General features: G+C 39.5%; 1 protein-coding gene across 3 annotated transcripts in view; it reads left to right on the top strand.

Annotated features, from left to right (window-relative positions):
• The window catches only part of DCLK1 (doublecortin like kinase 1), a 352247-nt gene that overhangs the window by 157176 nt on the left and 168006 nt on the right, over positions 1-27065 (top strand). For all 3 annotated transcript variants that reach the window (XM_009426862.5, XM_522657.8, XM_009426864.5), the window contains exon 4: positions 19278-19377. In XM_009426862.5, the coding sequence (XP_009425137.1) occupies positions 19278-19377 (100 nt within the window). The remainder of the gene's footprint in view (positions 1-19277; positions 19378-27065) is intronic.

Below are 27065 nucleotides of genomic sequence, written 5' to 3'. Positions count from 1 at the left end.
ATGAATATTTGGATTGTTTCTACTTTTTAGCTATTGTATGTAGTGCTACTATTAACATGGGTGCAGAAATATCTATTCAAGATATTGCTTTCAGTTCTTTTGGGCATATACCCAGAAGTGGAATTGCTGGATTGTATGGGAATTCCACACTTAATTTTTTTTGAGAAATCAGCATGCTGTTTTCCACAGTGGCTGCATCATTTTTTATTCCCACAAGCATTTCACAAGAGTTCCAGTTTCCCCACATCCTTGCCAACGCTTGTTATTTTCCATTTTCTGTTTATTTGTTAATAATGGCCACCCTAATGGGTGGCAACCCATTTCCATTTTCAAATGAATTGTATTTTCAAAAAAGTTTTTTCATGTTTCTTGTTTCATGTGTTTGTTTTGTTTGTCTCTTTACCTTGAGCTTTCTGTTATTCCTCAGCATTTCCTGATCTCCTGACATCTTGTTTCAAATGTCTAGGAACTCTCCCTGTGGCCCTCCTCTCTTTGGAATGAGAAGTTCAGATCCCTTACAGTCTCTTATTGTTCTTGTTTTTATTTGTATATGGCTCTGAACAGTATTTCTAAGGTTGGGCACAGCACAAAACAAAACGGCTGAGAGAGAGAGAGTGAGAGAATACAAGTGCTCTACTCCACCCCTAAGAGTGGAAGGGGTCTGGATGCAGAGGGATTAAGCATAGTTGATTCTCAGTGGCTTCCAGTCAGTCTTCCTAAAAGAGGAGAGGAGCAATGTGGTTTCTTAACCATTCTTTAGCTGCTTTCTAATGAACTTTTCTTTGTGGGAGGACATTTCAGGGTTTCCCTGAGCAAGAATTTTCTCTTTCTGTCCTTTGCACAGCAACTGGTAAACTGAGATCCTTAAAAAAGTAAATATTTTTAAATGTGGAAACATCGCTTACAACCAAGTGAATAACATCTGGCTAACAAAGAGCATGGCACTATCAGATGGAATTAGGGCACATGCACACAGTACAAAAGCTCCAGATGCTCGTGTTAATTCAGTTAAATTCGAGTCAAAGAATCAGTGGAGCTGGTCCTTTGGACTGACTGGTCATATAAATACAAATGGCCAACGCATGCCCAGCCTGGCTCATTGATCAAACAGAGTAGAGATTTATTGACATATACAGGAATATTCTTTTTCTACTGAAAGATGGCTATGTGTTGTACTTATTTGTAAAATTATTGGCATCATGAATGACACATTCATGAGGTACCTGCCCTGTGTTCAGAAGACTGTTAGGTAGAGAAGGAGTAAAGAACTGCACTGGTGATCTCAGAACAGTGTCTTCTAGGGCATGATGTAAAGGAACTTGCAGATTTCATGTTAGAGCAACTTAAATTATGGCTTAAGTCAGCGGTCAGCAAACGTTTTCTGAAAAGGGTCAGAGAGTAAATATTTTAGGCTTTGTGAACCATATGATCTCTGTTGCAACTACTCAACTCTGTCTTTGTATCTGGAAAGCTGCCATAGACATTATGTAAACAAGCGAGCATGGCTGTGTTCCTAAGACTTTATTCATGGGCACTGAAATTTGAATTTCCTACCATTTTTACCTGACACAAAATGTGATTCTTCACTTGAGTTTTTTTTTTTTTTTTCCAACCATTTTAAAATGTAAAAACCATTCTTAGCTCAAGGGCTGTACAAAAAGATTTGGCCCATAGATTTCAATTTACGGAACCCGTGGAAGTCATAGCTTCCAAGAATGTTTCTTTTTGATGCTCAGATTTTTGTATGTGTAGGAAAACTTGGATGCAAGCAAAATAAAAAGTATGTTCTAGCAAATCGTTTACAAAGATTTGAATTTATGAGATGAAAACAAATATTTCCGGCCACATGCCTCAGTGTAATTAGGTTTGCTGATTTAATGTCTTCCTGAAGGCAGAATTTTAGGTAGCAAAGTGAGCCTGCCAAGTAGGAAAGGAAGATGGAAGTTTAAAAACTCTAGCACTGCCTATGAAATCTTAAATCCTGCATTCATGCAATTTGCATGTTCATTTCCTCTTTTACAAAATGCTCCTGGAATTCTTATGGTTTCATTGTTAGTGAAAATTGTTTCTTTTTTTCCCCTTCACAATCCTATATTATAAATTCTCCAAACCTGGCACTTCACGGCATATTCCTTTTGAGTGTCTTTAATTCTGCAATTTTATACACCCCCTTATCTTACAAATTTAATTAGTTTCCAGAAGTTCTGCAGAGAAAATGGGCCATAATAATTCTTGATTATTGCCACTTATCTTCTTATAATTTGATACAAGAGGATTTTATTGCATTTTTAAAGTAGTTTTAATCTGAAAAAGATAGTCCTCTCCAAGTTTAACTTCATGCAGTAGTAATAATTTAACTACTATTTCCTGGTTCTAGAAGTATTTTTCTATCTAAAAAGAAATTGCTTTTCTCAAATTATTGTACTACCATTGTATTAGTCTGTTTTCACACTGCTGTAAAGACATACTCAAAATTGGGTAATTTGTAAAGAGGTTTAGTTGACTCAGAGTTCTGCATTGCTGGGGAGGCCTCAGGAAACTTACAATTGTGGCAGAAGGGAAAGAGGCATGTCTTACATGGCTACAGATTAGAGAGAAATGTGTGAGAATGCAGGAAAAACTACCATCTATAAAACCATCAGATCTCATGAGAATTCACTCACTATCACGAGAACAGCATGGGGGAAACCACCCCCATAATCCAATCATTTCCCACAAGGTCTTTCCTAAACACCTGAAGATTACCATTCAAGATGAGATTTGGGTGGGGATACAAAGTCTAAACATGTTATCCGTGATAATAATTTAACTACTTCGTGGTTCTGGAAACACCTAGAACATTAAAGTTCTGAGTTATCATTGACCAGACCAATGCCAGAAAAATTTCATACCCTTTAACCTCTCAGCATAAGCCAATTCTTGATAATCCCGGTCTTCACATTCACAAAATATGGCCAAGCAAAGCTTCCTATTATGTCTCCTACCCTACCAAAACATTCAATAAGAGTGTCTAGTAAATTGTAGAATTAAAATATTTCCATTGTTCCCCACTATACTACCTGTACAAGCTCCTGATGCATTTGGTTTTTAGTGTCTCAAGCGTAGTAGGCTCATAAGAAAATTCACCTCCGCAGTTCGCCCTTTGCAGGTTTCCTTTGTAAGTCATGAAACAAAAGAGCTAGAAGAGACATTGTTCATTTAGTATAATTTATCATTTTAAAGAAGACAAAACCGGCACTCAGAGATGCTAGGCTCACACTGTGAGTGATTTACAGAGTCAAGATGAGGAGAATCCAGTTCTGCTGATTCGCTACAGTGCAAGGTCCTGCCCATGATTCACTTGTTCTTGGGGCATTGTTGTGATTCCTTGTTTCTATCTTAGAAGTCAAGGAGGTGTCCTATAAAAGCTTTCCTATTCTTAGTTCACTCTTCTGAATATATAATGTAAACAACTAACAATGAACAAAGCAGAAAAGACAAAGAGAACATAAGAGAGTCCAGCTAATCCAGGGTCTGTACAAACAACTCTTTCATACAATCAGGAACCGGTCATGGTGGCATAAGTAATAACTGGCATAAATGTAAAATGAATAAAGACCATATGTTTGCCCTTCTTCAAGTTGGCAGAACATATGTATGTTACCAGAATTTCCTATGCTTTAGAGTTTTCCTCTAAAACCCTCTGAAACTTAACTAAGCTCAATGGAAAAATGAAGCCTTTAACAGTTGTTTTGTAAGAAAATTTTTATTTCTGTATATTTCTGTGTGCATGAAAAAACCACACCTGTATTAATTTGTTAAAACTTCTGTAATAAATAACCATGATCTGAGTGGCTTCAACACAAAAAATGTGTTGTTTCACATTTCTGAGGACTGGAGGTCCAAGATAAAGGTATCAGCAGGGTTGGTTTCTTCTGAAAGCTGTTAGGGAGAATCATTCCCAGGCCTCTCCCCTAGCTTCTGGTGTTTGCTGGCAATCTTTGGTGTTCCGTGGCTTACGGAAGCATCTTCCAACCTCTGCCTTTATATTCACTTGCCATTCTTCCTGTGTCTTTGTCCAAGTGTCCTTTTCTTATAAGGCCACCAGTCATATTGATTTAGGGGCCTGCTCAACTCCAGGATGACCTCATCTTAACTAATTACATCTGCAATGACCCTATTTCCAAACAAGGTCATATCCTGAGGTACTGGGAATTGAAACTTTGACCTATAAGTTTTGGGGGGCACAGTTCAACCCACAGCAACACCCTTCACTGAGATATTGCAAAAAATAAGATAACTATTTTGTTCGCTGTAGAGTTTCATATAGACACTTCTTGAGCTGAAAAATTTTTGTTAACAGTTCATGTGTTTGGACACTGAAGGGCAGTATAACACTACAAATAATTTCAAAAAGAAGTTTATGGCTTGATTGCTTTAGAAATTACATTGTTATGGTGATTTTGTTTAAATGCATCTATAACTATGGCTATCATGTATGACGATTTTAACCTTATTTATGTCTGATTACACTTAATATTAAAGTCAGACTTAAAACTTGTGGATAACACGTTGAAGTTTGTCTAAATCAGAAACAAGGAGAGAACTTTAATTTTGAGATTTGCGTTGAATAACTATGCCTTTTTTGTGGTTTTAAACCTGTAAATTGCTGTTGATTGTGGTAGTTCATGCTTAGATCTCATTTCCTTTAGCATCAAGGAAGTTATGATTGGCATGGACAAATGTTTCAGCCTCGAGGGAATTTTCAATCATCTACTTGTCAGGTACTTGAAAAGAATATTATTTCAGGGGATGCAAGGGGAAAGTTCATCTTAATTTAGTTATTGCACTGTATTCTTCACTTATAAAAGAAAAATGGATAATATACAGAAGGAAAGAAAATACAATTTTCATGCACTTTGGTCAATGTTGATTGCAGTTTGAATGCCTTATGGTTGTCTGAATCTAACAGCTGTTAGACCAGAATAATTTTCAATGTAAAACCAGTACAAGGAAAGGACAAACTGGAAACCACTGATTTATTTTGCTCTCTGTTCCATGGTAGTTGACTCTGAGAGTAATCTTGGAAGTTTATGTTTCACCAACATTAACTTAAGGGCTATACTGCTATTATTTGCTTTTCTCTGAACACTTGCACTGGGCCTGACATGTCCATGCATTATCTCATCAAATTCTTTCAATCATCCTGGGAGGTAGATGCAATATTATCCTCCTTCTCTCTGTGAAGGAATGTGTTGAGTAGGTGACTCAAGTCTCCCATTCATGGAATTGAGTTTTAAACTTAAGTTTCTCTGACTCCAGAGCCTATACTCAAAACCTCTATTATATGCTGTTCTATATTGCTGCATTGTTTAAAGTGAATTGGAATAGAAAAATACGTAAACATGAGCACGTTCTCATCCAAACAACAAAAGCATCTTCCTGTGCTAGGTAGATGTTCTGTACATAAATGGACTGGACCACTAGGGACATTCAGAGCCAATCATGACATCGTAAGAGAAGGCCATCAGTAATATGAGACAAGTTTGTAGAAGAAAAAAAGAATCATGTCAACTCATTCCTGATTTGTGAGAAACCCAATAAATAAAAATCAACCATTAGAAATTATTTGTGGAAAGCTCTGATTTTTTTTTTGGCCAGGCATGGTGGCTTATGCCTGTAATCCCAGCACTTTGAGAGGCTGAGGCAGGAGGACTGGCTTGAGTCTAGGGGTTCAAGACCAGCCTGGGCAACATAGTGAGACCCCATGTCTACAAATTTTAAAAATTAGCCAGCTGTAGTGGTGAATGCCTGTAGTCCCAGCTCCTGGGGAGGCTGAGGCAGAGGATCACTTGAGCCCAGGAGGTTGAGGCTGCAGTGAGCTATGATCGCACCATTGCAGTCCAGCCTGGGCAACAGAGACCCCATCTTTAAAATAAAGTAAACAAACAAATGAATAAATAAAACAATAAATAATCTGATTTTTATCCTTTCACTCTGATGTCTTAAACCCCTTTTCCCCAGATTGCTGAGTTTTATTTACTCTGCTTCCTTCCAACTAAAGATAACATTTCTAATAGTTTTTAATGGCCCTGGTGGTTTTTTTAACATTTGGGCAGAGAAGATGTGGCCAGGAGGAAAATTACTGCACATGGTGGATTTTTATTTTTAGAGAGAGAGTATTCATTTTTAAGGTGAAGTTGGTAGCTTTTGAAACCATGATTTGCCCTTGCAGCCAGAGGATGGATTAAGAGGGGAGAAAGGGAAGTAGAAGGAGCTTCTTGGCTTTATTGGAGGGGTTTAGTTTTACCTCTGCTGAGCTGGTAACATTTGCTCTGAAATTTCCTGTTATAGATTCTCCACTTTTTTTCTCTCCTCCTCTCTCCAGGAAAAGGAAAGGGATAGTCATGATGATCAAGCACTGGGGAAGAGAGGAAGGACACAGAAAACAATCTGTTGACTAACACAACCCTTTCCCAGGACAGGAATGTAAGCACATGTAGATGCACTCATGTACATGTGCACATAAACACGTACACACAGGTGCACACACACACACACACACACATGACTTGCTGTATTGGTTTTTTCATGAGCTCTAATTTCTAGGAGTGGTGGGTCTTGATTGTGCCCTACCCTGCCTTTGGAAATTACAGGAGCTGGAGTGTCCGGAAGCTTTGTAGTCTCCCCTGAGATCATAGAAACAGCCAAGAGTACTGGCTCTGCACATGTTAACCATGGCTGCTGGAATTCTCCCCTGGAGACTACAAACTGCCTGCCCACGGGTTGAATCCAGGACATGGACATGTCTCATTTGGAATACACAATGTTTTTTATAAAACACGATTTTGTCACCAACTTTTTAAAAATCAGGGGCTTTCAAATGAAAATCTGATTTCACTCTCTCACAGAAAATTAATCAATCTGGCCTACTTTCCTGCATGACAAGTGTTGAGCTGCCCCATTTATAGGTGGGAGGGTGTTCCAGGTCAGTGCAGTCCCCATCAATTTCCTATTGTCTGCCTGTGTTAATGGCCAGTGATCACCCTGTTTGCATGGTGTTTTATTATGCCTGGCCTACTTCACTGTGTATGTTACCTACCAGGTCTCTGTAGGTGTTTGAAGTCATGATGCTTTATGCCTTAGTTCATGCTTTGTGGGGAGATGGAAACCAGCCCCATGTTACTCACTCAACTCTAGATTTAAATAGAAAAGAATTAATTGTAGATGCTCTAATATACATAGTATACAATGAAGACAAAGAGGAAATATTGACCTAAGGTGTTTTCATCACCATATATAATTTTTAAGAGGCCATTAAGAATCAAGTTTGTATTCGTAGTTGTGTACCCACATCAGAATTTATTTGTAAAAACATAATGTCTTGAAACCAAGCTTTCATTTTGAACTGTACTTTTTTTTTATCTTACTATTGCCATCTCTCTCAACCTTTTATTAGCTGTGTTTAGATCTTAATACAATTATGCAAAAACAGTATTATTATTCAAACAATTCCAGAGAATGTTTCCATTTACAATTTTAAGAGCTCATGCTCTCAAATATATTTTTGGAAGAACAAGCATCTTTCTCCAATATTTTGGAAGCCATGTAAATGTCTTTAGTAGCTGCATTTAAGTATGGGTGAAAAAAGTAAATTTATTCCTAAAATAATTTTAGAATTCTAGGTTGCATTTGTACTGAATATCACTGTGTTTTGTGAGCAAAACACAGACTAATATGCTGCACAGAACACTCAAGAGACAAAAGGCTCTGTCCTCAGCTCATTTAGAACAAAATCCAAAGTTTTGTAAGGGCTCCCCTTATGGAGATAGTGGTGTTGATGGAAATGATGGTGATAGTGGTAGTAATGGTGGTGGTGGTGGTATTGGTAGTTATACTGCTGTTGGTGGTACAGTAGTGGTGATGGTGGTGGTAGTGGTGGTGATGGTTATAGTGGTGGTGGTAGTGGTTATAGTGGTGATGGTGTTGTTATAGTGATGATGGTGGTGGTGATGGTTATAGTAGTGGTGCTGGTGGTAGTGGTGGTTATAGTGGTGACGGCAGTGATAGTCATAGTAGTGGCGGTGATTGTTATAATGGTGGTGGTGGTAGTGGTGTTTATTATAGTGGTTATAGTGGTAGTGGTGGTGATGGTTATAACAGTGGTGGTGGTGGTGGTAGTGGTGGTTATAGTGGAGATAATGGTGATGATTATAGTGATGGTGGTGGTGGTGGTGATTATAGCAGTGATGGTGGTGATGGTTATAGTAGTGGTAGTAGTGGTGGTGGTGTTGGTCCTGGTTGGTCCTGGTTGGTCCTATCCCTGGTTGGTCCTGTGTTTATGACTCCTGCTATGAACACTTCTTGGCATTCGTGGTTATAGTGGTGTTGGTGATGGTTATCATAGTGGTAGTGGTGGTAGTGGTGGTTATAGTGGTAATGATTATAGTGGTGGTGGTGGTGGTGGTGGTTATAGTAGTAATGGTGGTAATGGTTATAGTAGTGGTAGTGGTGGTGATGATGATGGTGGTTATAGTGGTGGTGGTGATGGTTATAATGGTGGTGGTGGTAGTGGTGGTTATAGTGGTGATGGTTATAGTGGTGGTGGTGGTGGTTATAGCAGTGATGGTGGTGATGGTTACAGTAGTGGTAGTGGTGGTGGTGATGGTGGTTATAGCGGTGGTGATGGTTATAGTAGTGGTGGTGGTGCTAGTGGTTATAGTGGTGATGGTGGTGGTGGTGGTAGTTGTGGTGTGTGATGGTGATGGTGATGGTGGTGATGGTGATAATGGTGGTGGTGGTGGTGGTTATAGCAGTGATGGTGGTAATGGTTGTAGTAGTGGTAGTAGTGGTAGTGGTGATGGTTATAGCAGTGGTGGTGGTGACGCTAATAATCATTTTGGAAATGTCAGCTTTGTGGGATTGTTGTTGTTTGAAAAACATCGTTTACTTAAGAAGACTAATTTGCACTGTATAAAAAATGCCTTTTATATATGCAGAGAAGTAGATTCAAACAAGAAATAAAAATATTTAAAGCAACACACTCAATACTTTAACGTCAAGTGACCTTTACAAATGTTCCTGGCAAAAGCATACTTCCATGGCTTTGGGAATATTATTTTACACAATCTCAGGCAGCAAGCCAGTGCACAAGAACATACCAGGCAAAGTGATTTATCTTTATGTTTTTAGCTCTCAAATATATGCCAATACTTTTGATACTTATAATTTTCTTGCAAAACTTTTTAAAAATCTGATTTTACCAAAGAGTCCTTGTGAGAAATCGATGTAACATCATGTGTCAAGTCTCTCTTAGGGCCTCACACATCATAGGTCTTAGCACTCATCCCAGGCTCCTTCTAAAAAACATCAAGAGGGAAAGTCATAGCACCAGAATGCATTTGTGTGCATGTTGAGTAAGAGTCAACAAAATTATAAGAGAACAATGAGTTGCTTTAAACACATTTTTAAATCCTGACTCTATCTGAGGATGTTGCCTGACATATTTTGTGGGTTGGGTTTGGTTCTCTGGGTTTGAAGCCTGACTTTTGTAACTTTATCTGCATGCCAAGATTCCTGTAAAGCACCTTACACTAGCTGATCAGTGACTCTTTCCCTTTGCTCCAAGTTTATTTTGCCCCAAACCTATTCTATTAATGGTGTTTTGTAGGCTTATAAACACTTAGTAGGAGAATCTCAGAGCATCATTTCTTTGTTCTTCATCTTGACTTTTCAAATAGTGACCACCCTAACAAAGAACATACAATAAACTGATACAAGAATAAACATTTGAAAATCTTTTTTGAAGGTATAGTTATTTGCAAAGTTTTATATGAATGCTTTTGAATGGACTGAATCCAGGCCAGAGGAGCATTTTGTATGGGTTTACATAGTACCACAGATTTTATTTTTTAATTGGAAATGTTAAATTTACAACAATTCTTCCTATTAAAATTTTTTAGAGAAAGTAATGTGGAAGCAGAGTGCCTGATGCTGCTTGCTTTGGACAGGGCATTTATGATCCAGTTTGCCACTGATGGTGTTTTTTTTTGTTTTTTTGTTTTTTGTTTTTTTTCCCCAGCCTTCGCTCATCCATATTCCCTGCCTATCCCTGGTTGGTCCTGTGTTTATGACTCCTGCTATGAACACTTCTTGGCATTGGTGATGAGAACTTGAAGTGTTTCTCAGAATGACTTGAAGATAGCGTTATGTCCAATATCACTCCCCAGGCATTAAGCAGAGAACCAGCCATATGTTCAGTGCCACATTTTACCCCTTAAGGATCTCCAAAATATTCTGTATTATGTGGCTTCATGTTTCTCTTCATAGTTTTATTTCTTCTTTTTCCAATTATCACAGTAAGATGTTTCTGCCTAATTAGAAACCATGCCACAATCTTAACTACCTACTTGCATGAATCTTTTGTGCAATAGAATATAAGTTTGCCTCTCAGCAATAGAATATAAGTTTGATCTTTTCCTATCCCTGAAGATAATGAGTTCAATCAGATGGCTCAGATAAGCCAATTTCCTGGGCTTGGTCACCCTTAATCTTGAACACTCATCTTAAGGTAATTGATTTAGGTTAGCTTCTGGGTTCAGACCAGAGTTTATTTGTATCCTCTCCAAAGAAACTACTGTGTCACAGTTTTTGTTTTCTTGGACTATCCTTTAATTCCTTAAGTGAAAGAGGGGCAAGTAGGTGAGCTATTCTAAAAAGGAGGTAGACAACAGTAAAGGATCTCTTAGTGAGAGAAACCAGAGGAATAGGACTGATGTGGTATTAACTTGGCAAAGGACCAGGATTGGAAACCTTCTGAGTAAACTCTATTCTTCATACCTCTCTTTCCCAGATATTTAAGTTTAGTATTCTATTCTTAAATAATAGCCCCAAATCACTCAGACAGATGGTCACTCAGAGACCTACCTACTATGCCTTACTAGTATCAGCACTGACAGCAGTAGCTGCTCATCCCTGGTGTTCTCTGTAAGCCAGGCATGGAACTGATTACTCTACATACATTATCTCATCGAACCCGCATGAAACCCTACAGGGTAAGCATTGGTAGGTCCATTTTACATATGAGGAAACTGAGGCTTGAAGATGTTAAATAGTTGTCCAAAGTCACACATCTATTAGGTGGCCAAGCCAAGGCACCTGGTCAATATTTGTTACTAGGGTGTCATTTTACACTTTGCTCTAGTCTGAACGTTTGTATCCCCCCAAATTCCTATGTTGACATCCTAACCTCCAAGGCGATAGTATTAGGAGGCGGGCCTTTGGGAGGTGATTAGGCCATTAGGTTACAAGGGCATCATCCTCATGAATAGAATCAGGGCTCTTATTAGAGGCCCCAGAGAGGTCCCTTGTCCCTTCCACCTCGTGAGGCTAAAGTGAGAAAGCAGGCCCTCACCAGACACCAGATCATCTGGTGCCTCGATCTTGAACTTCCAGCCTCCGGGCTGTGAGACACAAATGCCTGCTGTTTACAAGCCACCCAGTCTAGGATATTTTTGTTATAGCAGCCTGAATGGACTAAGAGACACATTTTTAAAAAGAGAATGAAATGTTAGCATTAAAAAAAAACAGGATAGATAATAAAAGATGAATCATTTAGAATAGGTTGCAGTCTGCTTAGGTGTGTCTGAGTCCATGAAAGATGGTGATCCATGCATAAAGGGTGCATTCCTGGGTCAGAGGGTATGTTCAACAGAAGGCTGCAATAGCTGATGTCCATGTCAACTACAGCAGCTGAGAACACATCCAAGGAAGGAATACACTTTCAATTCCATAATTGACTTTTTCTGATTGACCCAGCGAATCAAATTGCTACCATTTCAAAGGAGAACTTTTCCTTTTTCTATTTCTTTAAGCATCAGCCTGTTAGTTTGAGTGTTATCTCCTAGCCTATTCTGAATTTCAACAGTATTATCCATTTAAAAAAAAAAAGTCTTAGAGCTTCATGTTTTAAACTTGTAAAGAGTACTTTGAGGATCTTTATTTTCTTCTTTCTGTTAAACTAATTTATTTTTTATTCACATATTTTCCTCTGGCCAAGATCCAGAGATTCTTTAAAGAATTTTTTATTAGAAGCTTCTAGCCATAAGAACTAGAGTAAAATAAATTATCACTTTCATAAATTTATCATCAAAGAATGAAAACAAAAATGTAAAGAAGGGATGGAGAATGTGTTTTATGACAATAACATAACACACTTCTAATATTTGGCTATAAAACTGATTGTGAACATATTTTAGAACCAGAAACATATGGAATTACATGATTATAGGACAGAAAAATTCACAGTGGTTGACTTATAATATCATGTGGCATAAAAATGTTCATTGCTAAGAATGGAGAGGAGAAGCCAAGTATGGAATGAAATTGGAAGAGGAACCTCCTCTCAATTTAGTTTTGGCAGGACGAGGAGCCCCATATGTGCCAAGTTTTAACTGAAAGCTAATTATAATGGTCACATTACGAATTGTGCAGAAAGAGGAAGGTTGTTGACTTGGCACCTTAGATACATAGGTAACTAGATTTTTTTTTAAAAAAAAGCAGTGTAAGCATTCCTTTTTGGTAAAGAGCATCTCATTAAAATGTTAGCTACAGAACGTTTAAGCCTGCCATCTTTAACTGGTATTAAGAAGTTTAAGAAATTACAAATGAAGTATTTTAAAGAAAAAGAAAGTTAAAACAGAAATAATGTGCCATACTCGATAATTCCAATAGATGGAATGAATTTATTCGTTTTTACTTCTGTGATGGTTTATTCTCTTGCTTAAAATATATTATTTAAATGGATGACAGCAAAATATTTTGGTGTCTCTGATACAATGGAAAACACCTGATAAAGACACAATGACTTCTGTGGCTTCAAATGCACCCAGGGCTGCAGAGATATCCCGTTTCGTTTGAAGAGGGCGCTCTTGTAAAGAAAATATCCTTGCCTAGGCCCTGCTGAGAAACTGGCCCAGCTCCCTGAAGTCAGCGTCACCATGGAGATCTTATTCCAGTGAGGGGGAATGGATTCCACGGTCCTGCTTTGGAAATGTGTAAACAGCAGATGCTTTTATTGCCTTTGTTTGAATCTCTGCCCTTGCAGAGCAACACAGGCCGGAAGCTCAGAGGAGAGGAAGTCCATATTTGTCTGTAGCGTTTTGTTTCCTCGTAAGCAGCTTAGTCTCTTGGGACGACTGTGCGTAATGACAAGTTAATGGAAAAGATATGAATTCAGATTTCACATAAAGAGAGTCAGAAAAAGGAATATGTCTTCCTTGAGCCAAAGGAATAATTCAAACTTCCTTCTTTTAAAAAGGGGGGTTTATTAGACACCGTTTTTATTATATACTATTAATATACAATATATGTGGTAACTATTGATCATAATGATTTTATCAGCTGAAATTTATAATATGCAAATGTGAGGGTGCATGATAGACTCATTTTCCTACAGCTTGGTAGTTAACAGCCTGCATTTGAGTTCTAAGTGACCTCCGTTGAAATTCCTACTGATTTTCTGATTAACCTGGCTGGATTTTTCATCTGTAAAATGGGGATACTAATACCAATAAATTATTGTCAAATAGAGTTTGTCTCCTTCAGAGTTGAAAGCATTCAGTGTTATCATGTATGTTGAAGATGAAATGTAGTAATGTATACAGAACTATTCCTGTTGGTACATCACACCAAAAAGAGTATTTTCATATTTATTTTATCTTTATCATATAATTACTGTGGTAAAGCATATTAGAACCAATACAGTAACTGATAAGCAAGAGAATTTAAGTCACTCATCCAAGTTCATGCAACAGTTATAGGCAATATGGGCTCAGAACCCAGGTATCCTGACCCTCGTTCAAGGACTTTTCCCAGCACATCTGGCAATTATAATCACCCATGTTTTTTGAGGTATTGTGGGTATGGCATAATGCTAAGCACCATCACATAGACTCTCATGCAATAAATGGACTGTTTTTCATTGGAGTTAAAAAAAATTCAACATTGGAGTTAGATTTCCGTATAATAACCAAAGCACTAAGTAAAAACTGAAAATTAGTCAACAGAATATTAAGTGTCATGTACTATAAACAGATTACCTGGCTTATGAATTGCATATATTACACATACAGTATCTTTTGCAGTGGAGATATTTCAACAGAGAGCAGTTTTCTCAGAGGAATAAAAATCTCTGGTTGTCACGAAACTAGAAGTTGGTGACAGATCTCAAGAGGCCCTGAGTTAAGACAGTGGTCCCTAGCACATTTGTTATATCAGGTGAATATGCTTACAAATGACTTTTCACAGCATCATTCTGTGGAAGCCTAATGGAAGTCAGTGGTATAAACCGTGTCCCACCTTTGTGTTAGCAGCTTCTACCAGCTTTCCACCCATTCTCTGATGCTAATTCAAAGTGTGTCTTTCTTTCATCAAAGTAAAGATACTGATAGAATCCTTATTCCCAAAGCAAGAATAGGCACGCGTTTGCTACATTTTCTTCAAATCAACTTAGAAAAGAAGCATGTTGGTATAAAACTTAGGAGGTACATACTGTGTGTTTGCTTTTTTAAACATTTTTTCCATTTATATTACGTATGCACTTGATTTATACTTATTTAGAAGTAAAAATACATTTGGGCTAATAAAAAAAGCTAAACTTTATTGAGGACTTATTCTCTTTGGATTCATCGTCTTAACTCATCTTGAAACAACTGATATGATAAACCGAGACACAAAGAGATTAACATCCAAGTGGAAGTGCTGGGTTAACTCAGAAGCTGGGCTCTGTTGATAGTGCTGTGCTCTTAGGGAACAGCTTAAGCAGACATCTCCATGGTGCCAAAAGAAATGGCACCTAACACGAGACACTGCCTTTGCTCTGACTGAAGCTAGGATCTACAGAAACAGGACTCATTTCAAGATAGCTGATGGAGGTTTCCTGATTTGCGCAAGTCAGTGATGGTGGCAGAGCAAGAGCTGGAGTGATATCACCTGTCTCCAGCTTTTGACAAAACCACTAGAAGGTAATGTAAGTCATTCTCGGCTGAATTACTGATTTGCAACAGGAATTATTTGGATCATAAGTCTGTAAACATATACTAGAAAAGAAGAGGTGATGGATAAGGGCAGCCATATTCTCAAGACCTAGCCCAGTGACTGGCAAATAATGGGCACTCAGTAAACACGTATTGATCAATGGGTAGAGGTTCAGAGCAGGGATGAGTCACTTTGGATTAGAGTGGATAGAGAAGGTAGGGCTTGAATCTGCAACTGAGCTATAGGCTATAGGAGGGATTCGAACAGGCAAAGAGTAAGAAAGGATACTAGATAGAAAAAACAAACAAACAAACACATAGGAAAGAACAAGCCCTTTTTCAAGAAAACCAGGTAAAGCAGATAAATTGAAACATTTTTCAGGTTAGGACATAGTTCTTCCATCCGTCCATCTATCCATATCATCCATCCATCCATCCATCCATCCATCCATGCATCCATCCATTAATCCATCCATCGTCCATCCATCCAACAAATGCTTATTTAAGTATCAGGCACCATGTCACAACTAAAAAAACCGGAAGCTTGAAAGGTAGGTTGGGGTCAGATTTTGAGGCATCTGGAATGCCAAGCTCAGAAAGATGAACTTTAACTTGAGGATAGTAAGCCATGGATGGCTTTCTGAGCCATGGAGAGAGATATTGAAAATTTGTGAAGGAAGAGTAGACTGACAGAATTAAACAGGATGGATTAAACAGAAAGGCGGTAGGGCTGAGAAAATCCACTAGAGTAAAATGCCAGGGTCCACAAGCAGGAGGACGAGCCCTGGACTGACTTGGTGCTGGGAGTAAAGGAGAGGAGGGTGGGAGAAAGGCCTGGGTTTGAAAGTTATTGCAGGGGCAGAATCTCTGACCGTAGTGAAACCACAGAGAAGAGCAGGCTCTGACAACATCAACTCTCCTGGGAGGTACAGGAGCATGGAGGTGGAACAGAAAAGCTTGGAAAGGTGCTTCTCCACAGGTTGGACATCTCTCTTTTCTCAAACTTGATACTTCTGCCTTTGCGTCTGCCCTGTATCTAATCATGGTGAATGCTTCTAACATCTGACACCTACTGAGCAAGGAATTCATGGCAGAGAGGCCAATTGTCACTATCCCTTTGTAACAAGATGCATGTTTTTCATCCATAAAACGAATCTTTTAAAAAACTGGTAACTACACTGAATCTTTAGGACACCAGGTTTCGAAAGGAGTAACACTGCATAGATAAATAAAATCAGATTATTGTGCGAAACACTGGTTTTCAATTCCTCCACCTTTTTATAATTCCTTAATATCAGAATGTACAGTAATGCCTCAAGGAAAATTCTCAATGTACATTTGTCTAAAGAAGAGGGTTATAAATCTCCCTCTGTTATTCTTTCTTGTTAGTTGGAATACATTACAGCTACCTCTGTATCAATGATAATACATGAGCGCGTGGATAATTGAAGTGCATTGAAGTGCACAGATTATCCTAAATTCATCTGTATTATAACCTTGTGTTTAAGTCTCCTTTGCTATCAACTCTTTAAGAAGACTTCTAGCAAGGAGCAGTTTTATAAAGTTGAATTTGATCTACTGACCATACCTACCTTTTCCAATGGGAAGTTGTGAGCAGGAAAGTGGTTACATGATTTCGAACAGAAAGCACAGAAAACATCAGAGTTTCTGTTAGTTCAACAAATTCTCTCATTTCAATCACTGAAAAGTGAGAGGTAAATGAATGCATGTTGCTTGGCACTGAGGTGACTTGCCCCTGCCTTTTTGTGCTGGGTGATGACAGTTACTTTTCTCTAACAATCATTGCATTCCTTTTATATTCTTGGAGTCTCAGTGTTGGAAAGAACATCAAAATTTCATCACGTTTCATTTCCCGCTTGCCAAAAAAAAAAAAACTGCCCAAGATGGATCATTGTTTGTTCTGTTCTTTAAGTCTCAGACTTGGAGAATGGTCATCAGTAAACTGATGGAAGAGCATTGGCTAGCAACCTGCTTATAACCTGTTGTAGTTTTGATGATGGTTATTTTTCCACATAGAAGTGGCGTGAAATATGCACACACCAATGAGTAGGATGTGGTTAGCAATCAGATGTTCTCAAATGCAAATGGTGGGAGTGGGAATGTGTTTCCTTTAAAAATCAATATTTTTCATCTATCGGAGATACATCATGAGAATGTTTGATGTAGAGTAGGCCCATCATAAATGTCTGAGTGAGTAAATTAGTTGGCAGTGAAATATTTATCAGCTGCAGAAGCATGGCCGCCTAGGAGCAGAGTGGATAACTGTTCTGTCTTTCCTGTGCTCCCAGAGATCTTTTCACCTATGGCTGTCAGCCCACTTCCAAAGGGCACTCTGAGGAACAGTATCTGTCTGCATGATGCTGTGTGAGAAAAAAGTTCTGGAATCAAATAAGTTTGGGAAATACTGGATTTTTCTATCTCTTCTCTGACATCATGGTGTACATTAGAACATTAAGGGTTTTGAGAATTTGGAAACAAATATTTTCCAAATCTGTTTGGCTTTAGAACTCTCTTTTGCACAGAACGTATTAATCATCCACACTTTAGGAGATACTGCTTTTTTGGGTTAATTGTTCACATTTGGGTGGAGATCATGACTTCTTCATTTCTGCCAGATGCTGATTGGAACATGGTAGGCATTCAGTAAATACTTTCTGTAAATGAAATGTAAAATGAAAATGGCCATAGGGGGTTGATTGAGATGATGCTAGAAGAAGCTATGGTGTCATGAAGGTAAAGATGAACAGGATTGGGTTGGAGTCAGAGAGAGGAGTGAAATGGAGGGTGGGTTCTGAATTCAAATGGTTTGCTTTTAAACCAAGTAGAACATCAGAGCTTCTGACATCTCTCTTGAAGCCCTTCAGTTTATCTTCCTCAGTGATTACAGCCTCCCTCTTAAATCCCCTGTGTTTTTAAGCTTTCATGGGCAGACTAAACACTGACAACCATGGATAGTACCTCATTCGTGCTTAATGTTGATTATCAAACTGTTATGGAAATTCCATTTTAAAAACTTCAGCCAAGTGATTATTTAGAAATGAGACATTATTTGGAAAGACAGTCTAAAGCCCACACATCATTGCATTTGGGGACTCTAAATAATGCTGCGTTCCCTCAACTTACTATTCTATGTCTTACAGCACATGTAATGTGTCAGAGTAGCATTCCCAGGGACTGACAAAAAAGCAGAACTCCAGAGGTGCCCACAGAGGAAACTGCAGACAAGTCAGAGAGGAGCGCATTATAAACACAGGGCCAAACAATCGAGCACTCCAGAGAGGCTTGTCTCTGGTCCTCAAATATCCAGGAGAAAATGCTATTACAACATCTATTTCATACAGCTCTGAATGGGTGCCTGCAACTGGCCATCTTATGATTCGTCCAAGTTGTCAAAGGAAATTGAAAATAGTTAAAAATCAGCAGTGTTCCTAGTGTTGGTATTACACATAATGTGAACAAAATATTACATAGTCTATCCAAAGACAGAGAGCAAGATGCTTGAAAATTATTCATTTTGATCACATTTACTTGCAAAAATGACATTTAGCTTTCTTAAAGTTCTCATTGGAGAGTAAGTCAAGTAAATATCAAAAGGTTGCCTTAAAATTTGCCTTTTGCATGGCAAGAAGAAGTTGGGTGGCCTGGGAGTTTTAGAGTTTGGCAGAGCTTGGGTGGTGGGCATACACTTACCATAATCTCTCTAAGCCTAAGCAATAGCTTAATTTACTTATTATTATTTTTAAAAGAGTTTCATTTTTCTTTCAACTAGAGGTAGAATGGGTTTAAAGGAGGTGATGTTCATATCATGAGAGAAGTATTTTTCTTTGGTGATTATCATGTGTATATGACGGCATCAATTACTAAACATATTTGTTGTTAAAACCATATGCTGACTTGTGTTGCTATCAAAGAGTATTACATTCCGAAGAGGAAAGGGGCACTGCACCTACTCTATTATGGAAACAAAGGGCTCTTACCTCAGAGCCTGTTGATATATCAAGTAATAAATGTGACAGTTACTGGTTCTATTTTCCTTATCCTGTTTTCCTGCAGAACTGAAATGGAACATGTTTCTTACTAGTAACAGATGCTCGAACCCCTCTTTTGAAATTCCTCTGTGGAAGCTGCCCTGTTGATTCCATTAGGTGGGAAGGGGCTTTATGCAGATGTCTGCTCGTGGGGTTGCATTGTTGTAATTGCTGTTCTACCACCCTTGCTGAGTGCCATGCTTTTCTCTTGTAGGTGATGTGCCTTCAGGACTTTTTTGGTGATGATGACATTTTTATTGCATGTGGACCGGAGAAGTTCCGTTACCAGGATGATTTCTTGCTAGATGAAAGTGGTAAGGAAAAAAAAAGTTCAAAACCAGGGGAAATTTGAGACAGCTTTCGAAAATGAGCTGCACCAGGCCAAGATTATGTCAACTCCAAAGCTACCAAATCAGTTTCAGATCCTCACCCAGCGTGTCTTTTCCATATCTTGGATTTCTTTGATTTTTTTTTTTAAATATGGAAAACAGATGAAATGAGAATTGGAAAAGTTAAATCATTTAGAAGAATAAGTAACTAATGTCTAATTTATAACCACTTAATAATTAAATTGATGTTATGTAGAAAATGATGGTGTGGAATTCTACATTTTTAATTTTTTTTTCACGGTTTTTAGCTGAGGGATTTGTCATCATAAAATAATTTAGGATGTTTCTAGGCTCAGCTTTCAGGTGGCTTCCTTTAATTCCTAACCAGGCAAGTGGTTTGCTTTCCCTTTTTCCTTTAAATACTGTAGAATTCATGTGTCATTAGCATCTGTGAGGTATCAGAAAAGAGAAGTTAGCTTCCTTCCATTAACAAATGAAATCTGCTACTCTGTAATAGATAAAGAGGGGATGGTTATAAAGAGGGAAATACATGTCTTAGGAAATGAATGTGAAATGTTGTGGCTTTAAGAATGATATTTTTGATACTATTAATCATCTGAGAATCTTAGCACTATCACAGGTAAGATTATTCTACCAAACAAAGATTATTGTAGCCCTTCTTTGATAATGTTACTCTAATTTAATTATGGGAGTATTGCATATTTACTGACAACCCAAATTCTGCGTAGTTGGAAATGCTTTTTGAAATGATAATGAATTTTTTGCTTAGATGAATGCAGAAAAACAAATCAGTGAGCTTTTGAAATAGTGGCTGAGCAACACTTGAGCATTAACAATAATGGGAAAAGTGATGTGGTCACTTGACTTGACTTGACTTTCACCTGTTCTACACAGGAGTGGTCTCACTCCAACACTGCAGATGTGTGTTAATGCATAGCATCTATATTATACACATATATACATATTATCCGTTGTATGCATTTAGGAACTACAATTCTTTCATTTAAAAATGACTTAGAGGATGGGCATGGTGGCTCACACCTGTAACCCCAGCACTTTGGGAGGCCAAGGTGGGCAGACCATTTGAGCTTAGGAGTTTGAGACTAGTCTGGGCAACATGGCGAAACCCTGTCTCTACAAAAATTAGCTGGGTATGGTGGTGCACGCCTGCAGTCCTAGCTGTTCAGGAGGCTGAGATAGACAGATCATCTAAGCCCAGGGAAGTCAAGGGTGCAGTGAGCCCTGATTGTGCCACTGTATTTGGTCTGGGCGATAGAGCAAGACCCTGTCCCCCCAAAAAATGACTTAGAGTGTGTAGGGAGGGATAAGAATTTTTAAAATTGCCCCTTTCTCATGAAAACTTCAGATGCCCAATAAGAATATAAATAGATGTGTCATTTGAAGAGATTTATTTTGGTTCAAGGACCATAACTAGACAAGTGGTTTGGCATCCCTTTTTCTCTAAATAAGTTGACTCAACATTCCATCTTTATTTCTGACCTACGTGCCCTTTGAGGCACAGATTTTTGTAAATATATCACAAGTATAGTGTCCTCAGGGAAGGTCCCCCCCACGCCACCATTTTAAGAACAGCTTTGCCATTGTGTAGAACAGGTGAAAGTCAAGAGTCAGAGAGAAGAGTTGACAGCACGGTTTTGAGAAAAATAAACTGCCCTAACTTTCCATTTAAAGAAAATAGCTGCTTGTGATAGAATGGTTTGGCAGACCAGATGCATTCTGAAATGAAAGTCTGTTTGTTGCTTTGATATAGAAAACAGCCTGTCAAACTCGACCTGGAATACATGTCTTTTTCAAACCAGCAAGCAGAGTTGGCCACAGCTTCCAAACTCTGGGGTCTCTATCTAGGCCCCAGATGGACTTGGGGCCCCTTCTCCCTGCTGGCCAGGCTGGGTGAGCTCACACAGCTGGGCTTCCCCTCCGCAACAGCCAATGCGCTCTCCACCCAGGATGCCGCAGCTACTCCCATGCACCTGCTATGACCAGCAGGTAGACTTTCTGAGAAGTACAACAGGAAAATGCCAGAAATTCCATAATGAAGTAGGTGCACTGCCCCTTTCCTCTTGCTATTTCCCCCTTAGAATTATTTCTCAATGCCCACAGGCTGGGTGCAGTGGCTCACGCCTGTAAACCCAGGACTTTGGGAGGCCGAGGCGGGCAGATCACCTGAGGTTGGGAGTTCGAGACCAGCCTGACCAACATGGAGAAACCCCGTCTCTACTAAAAATACAAAATTAGCCAGGCATGGTGGTGCATGCCTGTAATCCCAGCTACTCAGGAGGCTTAGGCAGGAGAATGGTTGAGCCTGGGAGGCGGAGGTTGCGGTGAACCGAGATCACACCATTGCACTCCAGCCTGGGTAACAAGAGCAAAACTCTGTCTCAAATAAATAAATAAATAAAAGAATAAAAAAGAATGCACACAGATTATATACGGAGATATGCACACAAGGGCTCACATGCAAACACACACACACACACACCCCAGGACACCTTCTCCATCTTTTGTGGTTTGACCTTCTGAAGGACCACTTCAAACTACTTAGCTGAGAACTTCACATCCCTTCCCTGGATGAATAATATCCTAACCCTTTCTTGGTGTGAAATACATTTGCTGAGTAACGATGTCCTCCCCCATTCCAAAAGAAACACATGGATATGGAAGGAAAGGGGCTCAAATAGAAAAACGATCTAAATTGAGATTTTACTTCCTTGGATGAACTTACCCCGAGACCAAATTCACACATTGACAACTGCAATTTTCCTGTTGCTTGTACAGCATGTTCTAGCGCTAATGTATTAACATTTGAATCTTTTTTTAAGTGCTCTGAGCATGATTTAGCCCAGCTTATCTGTACTTGCTAAGTGGTATTTGCACATCGATGCTTCATTTGGCCTTTTCCATAGTAGCTTCCTTAAAGGGGTGTCAGCGGTGGGTACAGACATCTTCAGAATTACTACTCTTGCCTTGCGCAGGGCTGTGCTTCATTTAAGGCGCCAAGAAGTGGCCTTTTGCCACAAGGCGGCACTTTTATTTTAACTTTCCAAATTAACCTGGCTCCCAGTGAGTTCAGGATTTAGCAATAATACATCCCTCTAATTACTGCTAGGAAATCTCCTAAGGATGTCTCTTAAGGTCCATCCTTGGAGGAGATTTGCCATTGCAGATGAGTATTTCAGATTAATATAGGAAACTGCCAGGGAGACTCCTTCCTCCCCTAAGTTTGCACATTCGGAAAATAACACCTTCCTTGTTCTGGTTCAGAATGTAACCATTTTAGCGATATCGTCATCAGTCAGTAGAATCTTAGCACCTTGGAGATGGTGGCTAGAGCACTATAGATAGAGACAAGCAGAGAGGCCAGCAGATCCTTCCCTTGCTGTCTAATTTAGAATGATGAAACAGAGGCAGGGAAAATGTCACATTGGAGACAGGAAGCTCAACATGGTTTTGCTTCTATGTTGATGACAAATGGATGAATTTGTAATCCGTAGCCATTTAAAAGTGATAGGGTTTTGTTGAGAAAGGATCACCCCATGCTTGGGAGGGACAGTGAACTCCTCGGGGATGAGCCTGATGCTGGATATCAATTCTTGTCCAACCTGCTGGCCTCAAAGCCAGTACCCCCACTCTGCTTGGCTTGTTCCTTCACCCATTCATTCCACTGCCATCCGGAGCCTCACCTTGGCCAGGCCTGCTCCGTGCTCGGGAGTCCAGATACCTGTCATCCTCTCTTTCATCTTTTCTCAGATTTTTCTGTTTTTTTATCAACTAGTTCCTAAGTGCTCTTGATTCTGATGTTAATAGGCGTTACCTTCAATGTCTATTGTTTTGCTTAGATGCTGAATTAATTTCCTAGGGCTGCTATAACAAAGTACCACAAACTGGGTGACTTAAAACAACAGAAATGTGTTGGCTCACAGTTCTGAAGGCAAGAAGTCCAAAATCAAGGTACTGGCAGGGCTGTGCTCCCTCTGAAGGCTCTAGGGAAGAATCCGTCCTCATCTCTTCCAAGTTTCTGATGGCTGCCAGCAATCCTTGGCTTGTGGCAGCATCATCACTCCAATCTCCACCTCCATCTTCATGTAACCTTCTCCCCTGTATGTCAGTAGAATTTCCCTCTTCTCATAAGGACACCAGTTATTGGATTAGGACCCACTCACATTCAGTATGACCTCATCTTAGCTTGGTGACATCTACAAAGACTCTATTTCCAAATAAGATTCATTCAAAGGTACCAGGATTCGGACTGGAACATATCTTTTTGGGGAACAAAATTCAACCTAAAAAAGACATTGGTGGGAGCTTTTCAAATTTTATTTGAACTTGGATTACAAGTAAACTAATGTTTATTTATTTGTTTGGATCTGTCCTTAGATACTTACTGTTATAGCATTATATTTGTTAGTAGAATACATCAACAACAGAGCTGTGGCTGCCCCTCATCTGACCCTTCACACTTAGGGTTTCTCACCTCATGGATCAGAGGAATGCTGTCAGACAGTCTGAGAATTTCAACAGTGCATTTGACAGAGCCCCTCTGGAAATCCCTTGGACTAAGATGAAAATATGCAGTAAATGGTATAGGTGGCTGTATTTTTAATTGATTTATCTTCTCTGTCCAAAAGGTACTGATTTATAGGCTGATGTCAAATGTGCCGGAGGAGATCTCTATTAGGATTGTCCCATCAGGCCCCTGAAGGAAGGGATTGTGTTTGTTTGCTGAGAGTGAACAGGTTTCACACCACAAGGTTCTGCTTTGGACTTGATATGGTTTAGCATAGTTAGAAGTGTCCTTTTGAGGCCAGGTGCAGTGGCTCATGCCTGTAATCCCAGCACTTTGGGAGGCCAAGGCGGGTGGATCACGAGGTCAGGAGAATCACGAAGTCAGGAGATCAAGACCATCCTGGCTAACACAGTGAAACCCCATCTCTACTAAAAATACAAAAAATTAGCTGGGTGTGGTGGAATGCACCTGTAGTCCCAGCTACTCGGGAGGCTGAAGCAGGAGAATCACTTGAACCCGGGAGGCGGAGGTTGCAGTGAGCCAAGATCACACCACTGCACTCCAGCCTAGGCAACAGATCAAGACTCCGTCTCAAAAAACAAAAAAAAAGTGTCCTTTGGAGAACATTAAAGCCGTGTGGATTCGAACCATCAGGGAGGAGAGCTGATGTGGTCAAAGGTAGAATGAGGATCCGAAAAGGTTCTAACAGGGTGGATTGTATCTAACAAGATAAAATTTAATTCATATAAACAAAAAGAAGAGCTCTAGGGTGTGAAAGAAAGAAAGAAAGAAAAAAGCCAGCCTTGCAAGCTTACTTAGGAGCAATGTCGTTTTCACAGCAGCACGTGTGAAATTTACTTTTACTTGACTGCAGGCTTAGTATGAGATGTTATGTGATATGGGTCATTTGTGTGTGGATTGTAGGGGTATCATATTTTTATACTGGAAAATGTTTTTGCCCCTCTGATTGAAGATGGTAAATATGAACTGAAACAAAACATTAAAATTTAAAAATGTATTATTTAATATTCATAAAGCTAAGTAACTGTAGAAGAAATGTAAACAAGCTTTCAGATTTTTGTATGTTTGCGGTGTTTATAATTCTGAAGTCATTAAAGCTCAAAACTGCAGGAAGACTTTTGAGACGCAGCGTGCGTGTGCATGTGTGTGTGCGTGTGTGTACACCCATGCATGTGTGTGTGTGCCCGTGCACTTGTGTGTGTGCCCGTGCACGTGTGTGCGTGTGTAGTGCCCGATCTTCAGGAAATACCAGTTCTGCTTCTCCCTGCACCAGACAGACATGCCTGTAGTCCAGTGTTGTTCTTCCTGGGTATGTGATTCTAGAATGGACATTTCCTCAGCTTCTCTTATGGATCACCATGGTGTTGGGTACCCAAGATCTGCTTGGTAAATATTTCTAGAAATATTCTATTCTAACCATTTTCCTGGGACTCATGTCCCGAATAAGACAGAAGCTGTATCAGGCACCATTCACCATGGGGTTCTGATCGCTTTCCCTAATTCTGGGTGATAAGAAAATAGGGCTAGAACCTATTAGGTTGCTGCAAAAGTAATCACGGCTTCTGCCATTAAAAGTAATGGCAAAAAAATGTGATTATTTTTGCACCAACCTAATAGAATAGTAGGAACAGTATTGGAATAGTGGGATTGTGTTGAGAAGACACATTCTCATCCAGGCTCTATGTCCTACTTTCTGTGTGGTCTCTACATCTCCAAGCCTGCTTCCTATTCCCTGAAACACATTTTTTTTCCTAAGTTGTAATGGACCTCAAATGAGACAATAAATGTCAAAGCACATTCGAAACTGTGTTCCTTATTACCCAGTGAACGATGCTGGGGAATGACACCTCAGCTGAAATATACCTCCTAGTGGATTGCAGCTGGACTCAGCCATGTAGCTTCATTTGTGGGGCTTAATTGGAGGCAGATGACATCAAGATCTGCTTTTGGTGCTCTTTGGAACCAGAAAGCGATTACTACTGCTTTCTTCCACTCTTAACTTTTGTTGCTGTGGTGGAGGTGAGAGGGAATTAAGGCTCCTTTGAAGATATCCACTCTTCTCTGGAGGGAATCTCTAGAAGATTAAACTAAACCACATGTAGAAGAACCAATCAGACTTCTAAAAGTGACAGTGTTCAGGAGTCCCAGCCCTTGGTAAATGCTTCCCTCTCTCCGTGCCCATGTTGATTTGGGTTAAAGAGACCTGATGGCCCTGCTGCTTTGTCCTGAGGCTGGTGATGCTAGGAAACCAGAAGGTTAATGGAAACACTGGAAGATGCTCACAGTCAGGACAAAGACCACACCTCCTCACAAACTAGTTTTTGAGCTACTGCTAACAAAATCCATCCATTCTTTCACTCATGCGGTCATTTATTCAATAAGCTAACTTACTATGTACCAGGCAGTGTGCTAAGCTCAAGTACCTGCAGACAGTAACACTTAGGTCAGATGTGACACTTCATACTAACTTTTTTTTTTTTTTTTTTTTGAGACGGACTCTTGCTATGTCACCCAGGCTGGAGTGCAGTGGCGTGATCTCGGCTCACTGCAACCTCCACCTCCCAGGTTCAAGCGATTCTCCTGCCTCATCCTCCCGAGTAGCTGGGACTACAGGCACATGCCACCATGCCTGGCTAGTTTTTATATTTTTAGTAGAGACGGGTTATTGCCCTGTTGGCCAGGCTATCCATACAGACGTTTAATATTGTTTATGTGTAAAGATGTCAGGGGATCTTAGGTGCTGAACTTTGACCCAGAATATTAAATATTGCATATTATTCTAGTGGCTTTTATCTCTTACGAAACATACTGTGGTAAAATGACTGGTGATTTGCAATAGACAGACAACTCTTTGTAAATCTAAATTTTAATTGGATTATAAGGCCAGTTTACATTGCATCTGTGGGCAGATTTCTTTGAGATGGATGGTATGTGTTGGTGCTGGCATATTTTATTGTTTCAATAGATGTTAATTCTAGGAATATACAGTTTTTATTTTAAAGAAACAGTATAGGGCCGGGCATGGTGACTCATGCCTGTGATCCCAACAGTTTGGGAGCTGAGGCAGGTGGATCACTTGAGCACAGGGGTTCAAGACCAACCTGGG

The sequence above is a fragment of the Pan troglodytes genome, chromosome 14 (assembly GCF_028858775.2).
Source record: "Pan troglodytes isolate AG18354 chromosome 14, NHGRI_mPanTro3-v2.0_pri, whole genome shotgun sequence".
NCBI lineage: Eukaryota > Metazoa > Chordata > Mammalia > Primates > Hominidae > Pan > Pan troglodytes.
Note: the sequence above shows the minus strand (reverse complement) of the source record. Positions and strands in the feature narration are given on the sequence as shown.